Raw genomic sequence first — 18,956 nt, 5'->3', positions numbered from 1 at the left:
AATGTGATGAAAGAAATAAAAGCTTAAATAAATCACTTATTCTGACATTTCACATTTTTTAAATAAAGTGGGGATCCTAACTGACCTAAGACAGGGAATTTTTACTCSGATTTAATGTCAGGAATTGTGAAAAACTGAGTTTAAATGTATTTGGCTAAGGTGCATGTAAACTTCTGACTTCAACTGTACATACAGCAAACCAAACACCAGGGGTACACAGCCTATAGCTTGTCATAAATCATTTTTGGTGCAACTGTATCCCATTCTAGTAGTATGAGTCACCATGAAGGCCAGCGACGTGAAGAGGAATCCCATGACCAGTTTGACATACGGCCCATATCCCATCACCATCCTCATGCCCTCAAAGAACGACATGGGCTCTGTCTTCAGACGCCCASACTCTATGACCAAAACAAAGATGGTGATTAAAACTGATTAGATGCACTGTGCCAAACATCAGCTGAAGACTTATCCGATGTGCTTATCCCTCGTCTATGACATTTACTGACTGCCAAAATGTGGCCCTCTCCTAGTTACTTGTAACATTTTAGGGTTGAGAGGAAAAGGAAAAGATTTTCTGAGGATAACATACAAAGCTGTTGTACTCTAAATATGAGAAAAGTATATTTGATGTAATTAATGTAAATAAAATTATGTAAACAATTTCCATTAATCAATTCACACCTTCCTGCTCTCTGACGCCCAGGAACAGGACTGCTGCACAGAGAACGTACATGACACAGATGACTGCTGAGGCGATGAGGTAGGCTCGTTTCTGTTAGAGGGACAGGAGGAGCAGGGTTAGGGTCAAATTACACTTTAAACATTGCCATTACAATGTTACACAACATGTCATCCCTGGGGTCCCCCTCTCACCGTGTCATCCAGGGATATGTGGGAGATGTTGACGTCTGACCCCAGCAGTGTGGTGTTACTGTTGTCAAGGACATCCAGGTCACCCGGGAGACAGGGTGCGATCGCCCCACCCACAATCTGCCCCTGGATCGCTGTGCCAACCACCGTGCCCAGCACCTCCACCGTCATACCTGAACAAGAGAGAAGGGATGAAGAGAGCGAGTAGATTGAAGACCTCATATTACAATCATATGAGATGCGACATAACTGCAAAGATGTACAGGATGACTTACGGTAGGCCGTGGCAGAGTCTCTCTCTTTCTGGTCCGTGCTGATGAACATGGTGAGCGCTGAGTATGGCACATGGAAGCACTGCACACAAAAACAATCAATTCCTGGCACAAAATAGCTGTATGTAGAAGTAGAAGTATTGTTGCCTGTTAGTTTACGCCAATCAGGGTAGGGAAAAAGTATTACAAAGGGATTAGAAATGACAAACAATTATATTGATAGAACCCACATAATTAAAGCAGATCTACCCCCCCACACACAAATATATTGTTTAATTACAACCATATCACAGTTCAATGGGGATTGAAGAGCAATGTATTGTAACATGTGCCCCTTCTTATTAATAACACATTTGTTCACTAACAATAGTGTGTGTATAGGGGAGACTGACCGTCTGCAGAGACTGGAATAGGCAGTAGAAGATCAGATACCACAGGACCTTCCACTGCTCCACTTGAGGGACATACCAGATCAGGAAGTACGCGAGTACTGCAAAGGGAGTGGAGATGAGGATCCTGTGAGGAAAACAGAGGAGCATTTTAATGTTTTGGTGTCTAAGTAGGTCTATTTCATCTCTGACTGGAGAAAATATGATATACWATTTTTTTTAAAGAAGAGTTTACAGTATTGAAGCAGTAAATATTTGTTCTCTCAATTATGATTTCCATGAGTCCCTGTCAGGCTAAGTGTGGCACCTAGTAGTGATGGCAGTAGTGCTACCAGATTTTGGGCACTAACTTGTCATCTGCATAGGGTTGAGATATATAAACACTGAACAAAAATATTAGAAACAACAATTTCACTGAGTTACAGCTCATAAGGAAATCAGTCAATTGAAATAAACTCATTAGGCCCTAATCTAGGGCTTTCACATGACTGGGCAGGGGTGCAGCCATGAGTGGTCCTTGGGAGGCATTTTTATTTAACAATGCAAGTTGTGATAGAGCCCGGGATTGAACCAGGGTCTGTAGTGACACCTCTAGCACTGAGATGCAGTGCCTTAGACCACTTGATATGCAACACCTGTCAGGTGGATGGATTATTTTGGCAAAGGAGAAATGCTCACTAACAGGGATGTAAACACATTTCTGCACAAATTTGTAGAGAAAAGCTTTTTGTGCAATTTTCTATTTTTATTTCAGCTCATGAAACAAACAATAAAGTATCTAACTTTATTTAAACTGGGCAAGTCAGTTAAGAACAAATACTTATTTACAATGATGGCCTACACCGGCCAAACCCGGACAACGTTGGGCCAATTGTGCGCCGCCCTATGGGACTCCCAATAACGGCCAGTTGTGATASAGCCTCGAATCATGGTGTCTGTAGTGATGCCTCAAGCACTGAGATGCAGTGAGTTAGACTGCTGCGCCACTCAGGAGCCCTTGAACCCTGTCGTTTTCWAATTTTCTTACATTCACCTTTTTATTCTTTCTTTCTCTGCATTGAGATCTATAACCCTTAATCCCCTGTTTGGGGCTGTGTATGAAGGGGCTCAATGTGGCCCTTCTCTCTGCACTATGCCTGCCGACGGGGAGACTGGTGGGCTGTCCTTATGGTGGCGCCATACTGACTCGKCTCACCCCACAGGCACAATACACCTGACCAGCAAACCAATCCACTCCAGCTAGAAAAGCAGAACATCCATAGAGAACAAAGGATCCACTACTGCAGTGGTCTTCCAACACGTAGACCAGTAACTCAACAATCAATTCTGAAAGTACATGCATTCTATCTCAAACATAAAAGCTCACAGCTACCATCCAATCAAAGCAACATTGACATTATCCCACCCCTGATTAGCCACTATTGGCTTAAAAAGCCAAATGTAACAATATCTGCCAATTAATTTCCAGCAATATTGCACTTCTGTCTGTTTGGTGCGTACAGTTGTCCATCAGTCAGTATGTAGCCAATTAGCGATGTTAATGATACCCAGCATCTTGTGGGTAGACGGTCTTTCCCCAAAAGCCTTCTCAATTAAATGTAAACTGCAAAGTTGGCTTCCCTGACAGAACTATATCATTATATCACTATATCATATATCACTATATCATGATTAATTAGGTCATTGTTTTGCAACCTCTGCCATGACGTGTACTGCAGCAGTAGGCCTTATTGCTAAACCGACACATTACTATTTGATCACGCGGACTGGGATATGTTCAGAGTAGCTTCAGAAAATAATAGACACGGTGAATGAGTTTCAGGAAGTGCATAGGAGATGTTGCACCCACCGTGACTATTTAAACCTACCCCAAACAGAAACCGTGTATAGATGGGAGCATTTGCACAAAACTGAAGGCGCGAACCACCGCATTTAACCAGGGCAAGAAGACTGGGAATATGGAATAATACAAACAGTGTAGTTATTCCCGCCGCAAGCAATCAGGCTAAACGTCGGTATAAGGACAAAGTTGAGTCACGGTTCAACGGCTCAGACACGAGACGTATGTGGCAGGGTCTACAGACAATCACGGATTAGAAAAGGAAAACCAGGCACGTCAGACACCGACATCTTGCTTCTGGACAGGCTGAACACCTTCACTCGCTTTGAGGATAATACAGTGCCACCGACGCAGCCCGCTATCAAGGACTGTGGGCTCTACTRCGCCGTGGCGGCCGTGAGTAAGACATTTAAGCGTGTTAACCCTCGCAAGGCTGCCGGCCCAGATGATATCTCTAGCCGTGTCCTCACAGCATGCGCAGACCAGCTGGAGGGCGTTTCCAGCTATATTCAATCTCTCCCTATCCCAGTCTGTTGTCCCGACATACTTCAAGATGGCCACTATTGTCCCTGTACCTAAGAAAGCAAAGGTAATTGAACTAAATTACGATCGCCCCGTAGCACTCAGCTCTGTCCTCATGAAGTGCTTTGAGAGACTAGTCAAGGATCATATCACCTCCACCTTACCTGCCACCCACTTCAATTTGCTTACCACCCCAATAGAGCCACAGAGAATGCAATCGCCACCACACTGCCCTGTCCCATTCTATGTAAGAATGCTGTTCATTAACTATAGCTCAGCATTCAACACCATAGTACAAGCTCATCATCAAACGCGAGGCCCTGGGTCTGAACCCCACCCTGTGCAACTGGGTCCTTGTCTTCCTGACGGGTCACCTTAAGGTGGTGAAGGTAGGAAACACCTCTTCGGTGATCCTCAACACTGGGCCCCCACAAGGGTGCGTGCTCAGCCCCCTCCTGTCCTCCCTGTTCACCCATGACTGTGTGGCCAAGCACACCTCCAACTCAATCATCAAGTTTGCAGACAACAGTAGTAGGCTTGATTACCAACAACGATGAGACTTCAGGGAGGTGGTGAGMGCTCTGGGGGTGTGGTGCCAGGAAAATAACCTCTCACTCAACGTCAACAAAACTAAGCAGATGATCATGGACTACAGGAAACAGCAGAGGGAGCACCCCCTTATCCACATCGATGGGACCGCAGTGGAGAAGGTGGAAAGCTTCAAGTTCCTCGGTGTACATGTCACTGACAAACTGAAATGGTCCACCCACACAGACAGTGTGGTGAAGAATGCCTCCTTAACACCTATAGCACCCGATGTCACAGGAAGGCCAAAAAAGATCAAGGACATCAACCACCCGAGCCACTGCCTGTTCACCCCGCTACCATCCAGAAGGCGAGGTCAGTACAGGTGCATCAAAGCTGGGACCGAGAGACTGAAAAACAGCTTCTATTTCAAGGTCATCAGATTGCTAAACAACCATCACTAGCACAGAGGCAATTGCCTATAGACCGATTAGGAATCACTGGCCACTGTAATAATGTTTCTGTATCTAGCATTACTCATTTCATATGTATAAACTGCACTCCACCCCATCTTAGTCACTTCTAAATTGTGTTTACATGTTGCGTCACCCATTTCATATGTCTATACTGTATTGTACTCTTATACTACACCACTGACTGTTAAACAGCCATCTCCATCACATCAGAGGCTGCTGCCTATAGACAGATTAGGACTCACTGGCCACTTTAAAGAAATGAAACACTATCCACTTTAATAATGTCTCCGTATCTTGCATTACTCATCTCATGTGTAAACTATACTCTATAATATCTTAGTCACTTTAATTGTGTGTAAATATTGCATCACCCATCTCATATGTATATACTGTACTCTATAATATATGCCACTGTTTCTTAGTCCAATGCAGCTCTTACATACATGCACAGTTGAAGTCGGAAGTTTACATAAACTAGTTTTAATGACTCCAACCTAAGTGTTTCAACCACTCCACAAATTTCTTGTTAACAAACTATAGTTTTGGCAAGTCGGTTAGGACATCTACTTTGTGCATGACAAGTAATTTTTCTAACAATTGTTTACAGACAGATTTCACTGTATCACAATTCCAGTGGGTCAGAAGTAAACATACACTAAGTTGACTGTGCCTTTAAACAGCTTGGAAAATTCCTGAAAATGATGTCARGGCTTTAGAAGCTTCTGATAAATAATGTCAATTAGCCTGAGTCAATTAGAGGTGTACCTGTGGATGTATTTCAAGGCCTACCTTCAAACTCAGTGCCTCTTTGCTTGACATCATGGGAAAATCAAAAGAAAAATCAGGCAAAAAAAAAAAATGTAGACCTCCACAAGTCTGGTTCATCCTTGGGAGCAATTCCCAAATGCCTGAAGGTACCACGGTCATCTGTACAAACAATAGTATGCAAGTATAAACACCATGGGACCACGCAGCCATCATACCGCTCTGTCTCCTCGAGATGAACGTACTTTGGTGCAAATCAATCCCAGAACAGCAAAGGACCGTGAAGATACTGGAGGAAACAGGTACAAAAGGATCTATATCCACAGTAAAACAAATCAAATGTATTTATATAGGAAAAAGGGGGAGGCTTTGCAAGCCGAAGAACACCATCCCAACGTGAAGCTCGGGGGTGGCATTATCATGTTGTGGGGGTGCTTTGCTGTAGGAGGGACTGGTGCACTTCACAAAATAGATGGAATCATGGAGGGAAATTATGTAGATATATTGAAGCAACATCTCAAGACATCAGTCAGGAAGTTAAAGCTTTGGTCGCAAATGGGTCTTCCAAATGGACAATGACCCCAAGCATACTTCCAAAGTTGTGGCAAATGGCTTAAGGACAACAAAGTCAAGGAATTGGAGTGACCATCACAAAGCCCTGACCTCAATCCTATAGAAAATTTGTGGGCAGAACTGAAAAAGCACTTGCGAGCAAGTAGGCCTACAAACCTGGCTCAGTTACACCAGCTCTGTCAGCTGGAATGGGCCAAAATTCACCCAACTTATTGTGGGAAGCTTGTGGAAGACTACCCGAAACATTTGACCCAAGTTAAACAATTTAAAGGCAATGCTACCAAATACAAATTGAGTGCATGTAAACTTCTGACCCACTGGGAATGACAAAATAAATAAATCATTCTCTCCTATTATTCTGACATTTCACATTCTTAAAATAAAGTGGTGTTCCTAACTGACCTAAGACAGGGAWTTTTTACTAGGATTAAATGTCAGGAATTATGAAAACCTGAGTTTAAAATGTATTTGGCTAAGGTGTATGTAAACTTTCGACTTACACTGTATATTCTTAATCTATTCCTTACTTAGATTTACGTGTATATGTTGTGAAACTGTTAGATATTACTGCACTGTTGGAGCTAGAAGCTACACCCACAATAACATCTGCTAAACACGTGTCTGTGACCAGACATTTTATTTGATAGATTTACAATTATAAAAAAGGGGAATTACACACCCAAAAATCTAAATGTGATWGTTTTTTTCTAAACCGCAAACAATTGTCTTCTGATGCGATTTCAGCATTGACATGACTCAGAACATCCCTTTCCGCTGTTTTTCTATGAATAATTGTTATATTGAGTAAAAAAATAAAAATAAAAACAGGAAGAAAACTCGAAATTCAAAAAATACTAAAGATAATTTGGCATGACAGGCRCCATAAAATGATTTATTAACCATTAGATTACCAGGTATATTGATAGCAAACACATTATATACTAAAGACCCAGGGAAGAGTTGCAGGGTAGAGAAGAGAAGAATGTGCGTACCTGAAAGTAGCTACCATGCTAGAAAAGGTTGGAGARCCCAGCACTACTGGGTTTCCAGCAGACCAGTCCACTCAAAATAATAGAAGTCAGGGGCATTGCTGGCAGGGTATTCTGGAGACAAATATTTATCAACAAAGACATTTCTATGCCTGCAGGGCAGTGGGCGTTCTATTTGTCTCATCCTRTCACTAGTCTCCGCAAAAGCCACAGTTGAGAACAGTGGTTGCTGTAACATTGCATGCTCATCTGCCAAGTGTTTTAATCACTACAACTGCATTAATACTTTATAACAATCTCTTGCTAATAAGTAATGTTTCTTTCTATCCATAATCTATGCTTGACATGCAATTATGGTGCCTACAGTCCTCAGGGGGCCTATCAGCTAAATTAACTGAAAATGCATGTTTGTCTGACATGATGACCCCACTCACAAAATGGTGAGTCAATGGGAATGGCCCATCCTCTGCAGCCCACACCAACTGAACTGGATAATCCCCCTCCATCTTCTTCCTTAGCCTATGTGGGCTGGCAATGGGGTTAATGAGTCTCAATAGGCTGATCTGACTCAAAATAGGAGGTCAGATTTCTCCTTGATTGTCTGCATTTTTTAAAACCGTCACTCCGGTTTAATACACAAAGCTCCCAGCATGAGCACGACGGCAGCCCAACACCAATGACCTTGAAGCAAAGACATACACAACCCACCTCAGGGGGTAGGGCAAGACGAGAGGAAAAGGCTCAAGGTTTTATTTTGCAGACTGGATCATCTGCCTGTGAGAACCATTCATGTGCTTGTTCAAGTTGTCAACATTGTCTTATCAATATCATAATACTTAAAAAGCGAAACTATTAAAGTACTGATCAGCAGAGCCCATTAAGATAACATTGTGTTCCCTCTTTTATTTTTTTTTATTTTACCGTTATTTTACCAGGTAAGTTGACTGAGAACACGTTCTCATTTGCAGCAACGACCTGGGGAATAGTTACAGGGGAGAGGAGGGGGATGAATGAGCCAATTGTAAACTTATAACAATGATCCTTTTGCAGGCGGATACATGGAAGAGGTTCTAGAATTCCACAGAGTTTAGGACTAATGAATACAATTCTGGGAAAAACCTCTTCCACATATAGTGCCAATTAAAAAGGCTGGAGCATTCAGATGGGAAAAGATCTTTAGTCAAGGTTTAGTTAAGAAATGCATTATTGATAGTGGGGAAGACCTCTAAAATCGCCTAGTCTGTGCTAAGGTGCGGATAACATGCTTGGGGCTTTGTGGTGGTTTGTACAGGCCAGAAAACTGCCACCTAACAATGACCCACCTCATTGACAAGCAGCCAAGAATCTCCCCTCTACTTGACCTGTGGTAACTTCTCCGAATTAGGCAAGCTCTTTCCCCAACTGCCATTCTGGAGTCACATACACACACACTTCAGGCCCCCCATTGGCCTAAATCCAGTGGTGTGTTGAGGGTTGGACCAATCAGAGCGGGAGAAGCCAGTTGTCTCCACCTGGAATCCTACATTACACGCCCAGGGTCCTAAGATATCAAGCGAATCCAGCTACCTTATCATGAATCATCTGTCAACAAGAATTCCTGGACAGTCACAGTATAATGCCAAATATACATTTTAACCACAATTTCACTCCGTCCTCTTGTAGAGGAGTATGTGGAAATATACATTAGTGTGTTATATAGCAGTGGTCACCATGTCCCCTCTGGTTTAAATAACTTTGGTCTGTGCAGGGTCACACAGTCGCAGCACCCAAAGGCCAGAGAGGTGTCAGGGATCAGTGTTTCTCTTGACCACATGGGGTCATATAGTTTCACAGGTGCATATAAAGTAGGCTGCAAAGTGCTAGGTAGCAGGATGCTGTTAGAGGATCTAACACCATCGAGATCATCTCTTTACAAACAGTCTCACAATGTTAAATACCRCCCATTATGGAATTCCTACAACCAAATGTCAAATAAAAAGACTATTGCCTTGATAGAGCAATAGCAACAAAACAGTAACGGTTAACAATGGCGTTTTTTGACGCGAGGATTACTTTAGCAGTAGCATTGCCGAATCTTATATGCAACGCTCATGTGTTTAGATGATCAGTGTGTGACACTGGAGCTCTGGTTTCATCAACTAGTGACAGCCATTCTGGGCGGTTGTATTCACTCCAAAACGCACTCCTATTACTTTAGAGYGGGAACTCATCGCTTTCTTCCATTCCTGACACATACCACCCACCACTTGGCTTAACAGTCTCGATTAGGGCACCTGGGGCAAAAATCATAGCATTTTTACCACCCAGAGCTTTCTGTGGAACCTCACAGTGGTAGCTCAGAACAAAAAAAGAAGGCACCTGGGTATTCTAAAACTAACTAAAATAAGATTTAGCCTCATTCCAGTCTGTCCTGGTTTGCACCCAGAGGAGAAGTTAAAAGCTACTACAATCCAAGACAGACAGTACCCAACTGCAGATAAAGATAGAGTKACAACTGCAGATAAAGATAGAGTAAGTGTCAGTGGATACTGAGGTCGAATAGAGAACAAGTTATGCATATCAGTGACAGCCTGTTCTCTCTATTCAATCTGTTTCATTTCAGCTTCGTTGTCACGATTACCACCTATATTTCAATTACTGTTCTCCCTCGAGGCGTGATGAGAGGTTATGCTTTTAATTTCTGAATGAATCTCCTCTCCCCCTTCCTCCATTCAATATCCTATTCTTGTTTATGTCCCCTTTTTGTTTTCATTTCCTCTTTCATTCCTGCCTGCTGTAAGGATGTCCACTGGGTGACCGAGGCGGAGACACCTACCAGGGCATCATCCGGCCACACCGGGTCCATCTGCTCCGGCTCACCAGGAAGCCCACAGTTGGGTCTGTCACTGCATCCCAGGCCCGGCCCACAAACAAAATGATAGAGGCATAGAAGGGGTCCAGCTATGGAGAGACGGAGTTAAAGGGGGAGAAATAATTAATTGTCTGTCAGACCACTACAACCACAGACATCAGCCATCCCCTCTCCTCACAGAAGAGTGGCCATTGACACAGAAATAAAAATAGGCCATCTTTTGCATCTTAGCAACAAAATGACTAAGAGGATATTTGGAGATTTGCCAAGATTGTGTAAGAACAGTCAGGGATACATGGCGTGGCCACATTGACAACATTACCATCGGAACATTGTGGTGTTTAAGACAATTCCAAGGAGCTCATTATCTCTCTGGTTGAATGCGTTGTATTCAGTGTGCACAGTTTATCACTTGCTAATTGAGACACAAAGCAAAGCAGTGGGAGTCAGAGTTAAACTGCTTCACTAGATGAGTCATGCCAGAGGCTGGCAAAATGAAACCAGCTCTTTGGCCTTCCCCTTAAAATCAGTTCCCCTTTTAGTGACAGTGAGCTCAGAAATTTGACAGTATTCAGAAAATAAATGACTAAATATATACACTACTTTCTATGTTATGCTTTAAATGACAATTTCAAGACAAGGACTGATACAGTACAAAGCTCATTAGATGGATACCGAAATGCTGAACGTGAACTAGAATTTTCAGTTCTGCCCTAGACTGGAACACGGATGTACTGTGCTCTTTGTCTTGGGGATTTATTACAGTGCCTATATAGAGATCAGTGGTGGAAAAAGTACCCAACTATCATACTTGAGTAAAAGTAAAAATACCTCAATAGAAAATGACTAAAGTAAGTCACCCAGTAAAATTCTACTTGAGTAAAAGTATTTGGTTTAAAATATACTTCAGTATCAAAAGTAAAAAGTCATTTCAAATTACTTACATTAAGCAAACCAGATGACATCCATTTTATTTATGGAAAGCCACAGGCACACTCCAACATTCAGACATAATTTACAAACAAAGCATGTGCGTTTAGTGAGTCGGCCAGATCAGAAGCAGTAGGGACGACCAGGGATGTTCTCTTGATAAATGCGTGAATTTGACTATTTTCCCATCCTGCTAAGCATTCAAAATGTAACGAGTACTTTTGGGTGTCAAGGAAAATGTATGGAGTAAAAAGTAGAATATTTTCTTAAGGAATGTAGTGAAGTAAAAGTAGTCAAAAATCGAAATAACGTAAAGTACAGATACCCCCCAAAAATGACTTAAGTAGTACTTTAAAGTATGTTTACTTAAGTACTTCACACCACTGATAGAGATGCCTAGCTTGGGACTTCTAACCCAAGCCTAATATGTCTCCCACCCTGGTGTTGCCCTCTGGCTCAACCCCCGTCTCACTCACCTGGGCCACATCCAGCAGGTAGATCTGGAAGAAGAAGCCCAGAGCACTGCCAGTGATCTGATAGGGAGCCCCTCCAATGGCATAGCACAGCTTACTGCACACTGACAGACGGCCGCTTTCGTCCCGCCGCTGGAGAATAGGGAGAGAAGACTCACATAGCAGGACAATGTTTTGTTATACACTAAATACAGAAATTAAGAACACTGGATTTTAATAGGTTGCTATTGATACACAATTTAGCTGTGTTGTGATGCGGGGCTCTTTGTATGTCCACATCCAACTCGGACTTTGTATTAAAAGCTGACAAAATGTGGGAGGCATTTCATTTATTTAGCCATGATAGTCCACTAACAATTGCTACTGCTTTCTAGGGAGTCCTGGATTCCGTTTAAATTAAATAAAAACACATAACACACCATACACAGAAGCATACATACAACAGCACAGCTAAAATCACAGCATACACAGTAGCACACACTTCATACTTGGTTGGAGACTCCCACCTGAACAGGTCTGACATGTATTCATGCAGTTTGTGCTGTGTCACCTTGGAAACAGTCACTAGTGTGTTGTAATGGATCATGTTCGTCAGTGGTTTGATTCCAGCTTTTTGCACAAAAAAAAGAAGTCTGTGTTCCCTCCGTGAATACCCAGTCATGATAGAAGCAGCCCTACTGATGATACGTTGTAGCTGGTTAAGACCAGTCTTATTGCACTGATGCATGGTGGGAAGCCACACTGTGGTTTATCACTTAATAATGAACAAACTTGATCAGTAAAAACTAACTGGTAGGTCTACCTTCACTTCTGTGAACTGTCATCATCCTCCCTTAGGGATGTGGGTTTTTGGTAACGGCACAAGGCAACATTTCTTAAACATACAGTATGCAAACAATTCATCCAAAACTAAATAAGTGTTGATATTAGTTGGTAGGGGTATTTACTTCAACATTATGTTTGGATGTATTTCTAATACCTTAAGACTTCCTGCTAGATGTCATCTAAGACCATTTTCCATCTGTTTGACCAGAAATGATAGCCTTTGCTTAGTCCTAATTTTTTGGATGGAAAATGGTTGAAAAATGTAAATGCCTTAATTTCTCAAAAATAGACTTCACTTTCATTTAACATGCTCCTAGACGTTTCCGCTTCACAATAATAAAAATAGTAACAATGTCCATTTGACATGCTCCTATGAGCTTCACATGTTGGTCCTCATGGGTCCTTTTAGATAGAAATTCCCTAAAACAACATTGTGAGGCCAACATTGGCCAACCCTCCTCACCCCATTTTTATCATCAGATTAGCACCAAATCCCTCTGACTATGCAGTCTGGGCCACAAGGAGTTTAGAAAGTGGTGTGAGACTGGGAGGTCACTGCACAACTCTGCTTGGTGCCGGAGGCAGCGATTGGCTCTGGCTATGTGATGAGGCATTCTGACCTTCCATCAGCGGCCTGAGTGCCCCAGCAGTCTGCAGACAGTCAGGAGCGCACACACACACTCCTCCTACCAATCACAAAAACATCCTACTGGTCAATGAGTAAATAAACCCAGTCCAATAGCCAATCAATAGTAAATAGTATCTATTCTGACACTGTCCTGTCAGTGTTGTTATAAGCACCTCTGACCTATTCATAGTACTTTCTCAGGTGAAATATGCCCGCATAGAACAGGAATTACATCCCACATTGCTTTCAGGAATGCAGCCTGAAGATATCCTGTGTAGGACAACTTGTATGGAACATACTTTTGTTTATGTGGACACCCCTACAAAATAGTGGATAAGGCTATTTCAGCCACATGCCTTGCTGACAGGTGTATAATATCGAGAACACAGCCATGCAATTTCTGCCCTGCTAGAGCTGCCTCGGTCAACTGTAAGTGCTGTTATTGTGAAGCGGAAACGTCTAGGAGCAACAACGGCGAAGTGGTCGGTCACACAATCTCACAGAATGGGACCGCAGAAGCGTGTAGCACATAAACATTGTCTGTCCTCAGTTGAAACACTCACTACCGAGTTCCAAACTCGCCTCTGGAAGGAACATCAGCACAATAACTGTTCGTATGGACCTTCATGAAATGGATTTCCATGGCCGAGCAGCTCTACAAGCCTAAGATCACCATGCGTCAGCTGGAGTGGTGTGAAGCTCGCCGCCATTGAAGCAGAAGAAACGCGTTCTCTAGAGTGATGAATCACGCTTCCCCATCTGGCAGTCTGGGTTTGGCAGATGCCAGGAGAATGCTACCTGCACCAATGCATAGTGCCAACTGTAAAGTTCGGTGGAGGAGGAATACTGGCCTGGGGATGTGTTTCATAGTTCGGGCTAAGCCCCTCAGTTCCAGTGAAGGGGAAACTTAATGCTACAGCATACAATGACATTCTAGACAATTCTGTGCTTCCAACTGTGGCAACAGTTTTGGGAAGGCCCTTTCCTGTTTCAGTATGACACAGCCCCCATGCACAAAGCAAGGTCCATACAGAAATGGTTTGTCGAGATCGGTGTGGAAGTACTTGACTAGCCTGCACAGAGCCCTAACCTCAATCCCATCGAACACCTTTGGAATTAATTGGAACGCTGACTGCGAGCCAGGCCTAATCGCACAACATCAGGGCCCGACCTCACTAATGTTCGAGGCTGAATGGAAGCAAGTCCCTGCAGCAATGTTCCAACATCTAGTGGAAAGCCTTCCCAGAAGAGTTGAGGCTGTTATAGCAGTTGGGGACGAACTCCATATTAATGCCCATTATTTTTGAATGAGKTGTTCAATAAGCAGGTGTCCACATACTCTTGGTCATGAGATAGATATCTATGCACACACTCCAAAAATATAAATGCAGTACCTCTGCATTTGGCAGAGGTACTTCCAAATGCAACAAGCTAATTTCTCACATTTTTGTACACAAATTTGTTTACATCCCTGTTAGTAAGCACTTCTTTGCCAAGATACTGTAAATCCAGCCACCTGACAGGTGTGGTATATCAAGAAGCTGATTAAGCTGGGTACAATAAAAGGCCACTTTAAAAATGTGCAGTTGTCACACAACACCACAGATGTCTCACATTATGAGGGAGTGTGCAATTGGCATGCTGACTACAGGAATGTACACCAGAGCTTTTCCCAGAGAATTGAATGTTCGTTTCTCTACCAACATCATTTTAGAGAATGTCAGTAGGTCCAACAGGCCACACAACAGCAGACCACGTGTAACCATGCCAGCCCAGGACGTCCAGATCAGGCGTCTTCACCTGCGGGATCGTCTGAGCCCAGCCACCCGGACAGCTGATGAAACTCTGGGTTTGCACAACCAAAGAATTTCTGCACAAAGTGTCAGAAACCGTCTCAAAGAAGCTCATCGTCCTCACCAGGGTCTTGACCTGACTGTAGTTCGGTGTTGTAACCGACTTCAGTGGGCAAATGCTCACCTTTGATGGCCACTGGCACACTGGAAAAGTGTGCCCTTCACGGCTGAATCCCAATTTCAACTGTACCTGGCAGATGGAAGACAGCGTGTATGGCGTTGTGTGGGTGAGCAGTTGGGTGAGCAGTTTGCTTATGTCAATGTTGTGAACAGAGTGCCCCATGGTGGCGGTGGGGTTATGGTATGGACAGGCATTAGCTACAACAAACAGAATTACATTTTATCTATGGCAATTTCAATGCATAGAGATACAGTGACGATAGGCTGCCATCTGGGCGGCAGGTAGCCTAGTGGTTAGAGCGTTGGACAAGTAACCAAAAGGTTGCAAGATCGAATCCCAGAGCTGACAAGGTAAAAATCTGTCGTTCTACCCCTGAACAAGGCAGTTAACCCACTTCCTAGGCCATCATTGAAAATAAGAACTTCTTCTTAACTGACTTGTCTAGTTAAATAAAGGAAGAAAAAATATGCTGGAGGCCCATTGTCATGCCATTCATCCGCTGCCATCACTTCATGTTTCAGCATGATAATGAACAGCCCCATATCACAAAGATCTGTATACAATTCCTGGTAGCTGAAAATGTCCCAGTTCTTCCATGGCCTGCACGCTCACCAGACATGTCACCCATTGCGTATATTTGGGATGCTCTGGATCAATGTGTACAACTGAGTACCAGTTCCCGCCAATATCTAGCAACTTTGCACAGCCATTGCAGAGGAGTGAGACAACATTCCACGACAATCAGAGACACCTCTTTCTACAATCAACAGCCTGATCAACTCTGAGAAGGAAATTTGTCACACTGCATGAGGCAAATGGTGGTCACACCAGATAGTGACTGGTTTTCTGATCCATTCCCCTACTTAAAATCGGCCAATTTATTTACATTGACTGATTTCCTTATATTAACTGTAACTCAGTAAAATATTTGAAATTGTTGCGCTTATAAATTCTCAGAGAATATAAAATTCAAAAACAAACCCAATTTTGATACACTCCCATATCTACTGGGTGAAATACCAGTGTGCCATCATAGCAGCAAGATTTGTGACCTGTTGCCACAAGGGCAACCAGTGAAGAACAAACACCATTGTACCCTTTTGTACATTGTTACAACACTGTATTTAGACATGACATTCGAAATGTCTTTATTCTTTTGAACTTCTGTGAGTAATGTTTACTCTTCATTTTTATTGTTTATTATCTACTTAACTTGCTTTGGCAATGTTGCTTTGGCAATGCATACCACCCTGCATACCACTGCTGGCTTGCTTCTGAAGCTAAGCAGGGTTGGTCCTGGTCAGTCCCTGGATGGGAGACCAGATGCTGCTGGAAGTGGTGTTGGAGGGCCAGTAGGAGGCACTCTTTCCTCTGGTCTAAACAAAGATCCCAATGCCCCAGGGCAGTGATTGGGGACACTGCTCTGTGTAGGGTGCCGTCTTTCGGATGGGACGTTAAACGGGTCTCCTGACTCTCTGAGGTCATTAAAGATCCCATGGCACTTATCGTAAGAGTAGGGGTGTTAACCCCGGTGTCCTGGCTAAATTCCCAATCTGGCCCNTCCTGACTCTCTGAGGTCATTAAAGATCCCATGGCACTTATCGTAAGAGTAGGGGTGTTAACCCCGGTGTCCTGGCTAAATTCCCAATCTGGCCCTCAACCATCACGGTCACCTAATAATCCCCAGTMTACAATTGGCTCATTCATCCCCCTCCTCTCCCCTGTAACTATTCCCCAGGTCGTTGCTGCAAATGAGAACGTGTTCTCAGTCAACTTACCTGGTAAAATAACGGAAAAATAAAAAAATGTTAACATATGTTTCCCATGCCAATAACGCCCTTAAATTGAAATTGACAGACACAGACAATCAGAGACACCTCTTTTCCTTGTAACAGGTTGATTAACGGTGTGTAATGTTTTGGCTGTTCCGTCAAAGTTCAGCCTCATCTCCGGTCCCATGCCAGTCTCAGCTGCTTGATGAGCTCAAAGGCTATTTACCTTCCATTCTGACTGGCAGGGAGGTGCAATGTGTCACAACACCATTTTAGAGGTTAATCAACCTGTTACAAGGAAATCCAGTGCGACGGCACATCACAGATGCTGCGTTCAAACACTAGTTGGGACTAGGAAACTCAGAAATGTCCAACTTGCTAACTGGTTAAACGCAGCACATGTAAGTAGCAAGTTGGAAATGTCTGCGTTTCCTAGTTGCTACTAGCACCTGAACGCAGCATTATGGTGCTTTCAAGACAACAGGGAACTCAGAGGTTGAATCATAACATCAGTGATGTGTGAGGTCGGAGCTCTAGAAATAGGCCAGAGACCCGACTTGGAATTCGAAGTTGAATGACCGTTAAACAAATTTTCCCGGTCGCAGCTAGTTTTCTTCGGAGTTCCCAGTGGTCTTGAACGCACTGAAGTCAGAAATGTCCCAGTTCCGATTTCCCAGTTATTTTCAACGCGGCCCATCGAGACAATTACTGACGTCATATCAGTGAACGTCAGTAAATCATTTGTCTTCGGTTCTTATTATAGACACATTTAGTGCATTCAGGACAACTGGGAACTCGGGGGGGGGAAATCTAGCTCTGATTGTGAAAATGTGTTTTGAATGGTCATCCAAGTCCGAATTCCAAGTCGGAAACTCTGGCCTAGTTCTAGAGTTCCGACTTTCCAACCTGAGATTACTGATGTTATGAGTCAACCAATTTTTTCCCCCCCAGAGTTCCCAATTGTCGTGAAAGCACCAATAGGTGTTCTTTTGAGAGTTTGAGTACGTCAGCTGGTCAACATTATCCTTCAGACAAAATTAATCATAGCTAAAATACAGGTTTAATGAATGCATGTCCCTTTAAAACCGGTAAAGTTTTTTTTCTCTGAAGACCTACACTCAGATTCCTCTAACGTGGTGAAATTCAAGCCCCATCAACGAAACTGGAAGGCATTAGTGTGCCATGTCAGCTATGGTTTAGTCACAATTGCACCAGTAACCTAAGCCACTCATTGTAAATGCCTATCATGTGAAGGCTATTTGACGTTTGAAACGTGACTGCAGTAAGTAACTAGCCCAATTACAATAGCATCACATGCCCTCACTGCCAATCACAGCGGCTTTCTTAATAGCCTAATCAAACCGGCCTCAATTTTATCTTGAGATCACGGTCAAAATATTTCTATGATTGTGTGCGTTGAAAAACCCATGATAAAAATGCCTATTTAAGCTACAATACAGCTCATATTTATCCATGTGGATATGGTAGTAAAATAATACCCTGCAGATATCCGTATAGCCTACATAACAGTATTGTGAAGATAATTTTAGGCCATAAATTAATAGAATTCCTCGCATTTACCTTGGCAATTTTGATTCCATCTTGACTTCTTGTTTTTTTTGGTAATAGATTTGACGCGGAATATTGCTCCGCGCCCTCTCCTTTTACCATATCGTTTTAAATCGATAATTTCTTTCAAAAGCCTTAAAAAAAAATGTTGCTCCTAACTCAGTATTGAAACTGCACGAGTAAGCCACGGTTCAAAGCTCTGTGTGTTGCCCACTCAATTTGGGGGCTGGTCTCCTTGGTTTGATATGGATGGATAGAGCGCGTCTCTGCCCTCCCCCACTCATTCATCCACGCTTTTAAATACTACGCCTCCGACGTCATGTTAACCCTTTAATTGACTAATATGCTGACGCGACTAATGCAATTCGATGCAAGGTAGCCTACAGTAAAGGAAACATAACATACCAACAATATAGGCAGAAATATTTGCCTGCATCAATTTTATATTATGACATAGTGCCCTTTGGGTTTTAAAAGTGTGGGGGGGACATGACCTGGTGGGTGGGAGGGTCCTCCCCCAGAATTTTTGTGCCATCTAAAGCAAATTTCGGACATTTTTACACAATCAAATATGTCGTCTCTATTTGCAACTAAAAGTCAGCAAAAATTCCCACAGTCATGACTGGGAAAATTTGTTTTGAACGGTCATCCAACTCCGGATTCCAAGTTGGGAACTCAGGCCTCTTTCTAGAGCTATGACTTTCCAACCT

General features: G+C 43.0%; 1 protein-coding gene across 3 annotated transcripts in view; it reads right to left on the bottom strand.

The window, feature by feature from the left end:
* Positions 1–18,505, bottom strand: part of LOC111963199 (sodium-dependent lysophosphatidylcholine symporter 1-B) — a 30,497-nt gene extending 11,992 nt beyond the window's left edge. For 2 of the 3 annotated variants that reach the window (XM_023986492.2, XM_023986491.2), the window contains exons 1-8: positions 18,259–18,505; positions 11,482–11,631; positions 10,040–10,164; positions 1,538–1,661; positions 1,149–1,227; positions 877–1,046; positions 685–775; positions 283–401 (exon numbers count right to left, since the gene is read on the bottom strand). In XM_023986492.2, the coding sequence (XP_023842260.1) occupies positions 283–401; positions 685–775; positions 877–1,046; positions 1,149–1,227; positions 1,538–1,661; positions 10,040–10,164; positions 11,482–11,631; positions 18,259–18,348 (948 nt within the window). In that variant the 5' untranslated portion in view covers positions 18,349–18,505. The remainder of the gene's footprint in view (positions 1–282; positions 402–684; positions 776–876; positions 1,047–1,148; positions 1,228–1,537; positions 1,662–10,039; positions 10,165–11,481; positions 11,632–18,258) is intronic. The other variant, XM_023986493.2, reaches the window with a different exon arrangement.
* Between the last annotated feature and the right edge of the window lie 451 nt (positions 18,506–18,956).

Source organism: Salvelinus sp. IW2-2015, linkage group LG4q.2 (genome assembly GCF_002910315.2).
Source record: "Salvelinus sp. IW2-2015 linkage group LG4q.2, ASM291031v2, whole genome shotgun sequence".
In the NCBI taxonomy this organism is placed as follows: Eukaryota; Metazoa; Chordata; class Actinopteri; order Salmoniformes; family Salmonidae; genus Salvelinus; species Salvelinus sp. IW2-2015.
This window is presented reverse-complemented; position numbering and strand designations above follow the sequence as displayed.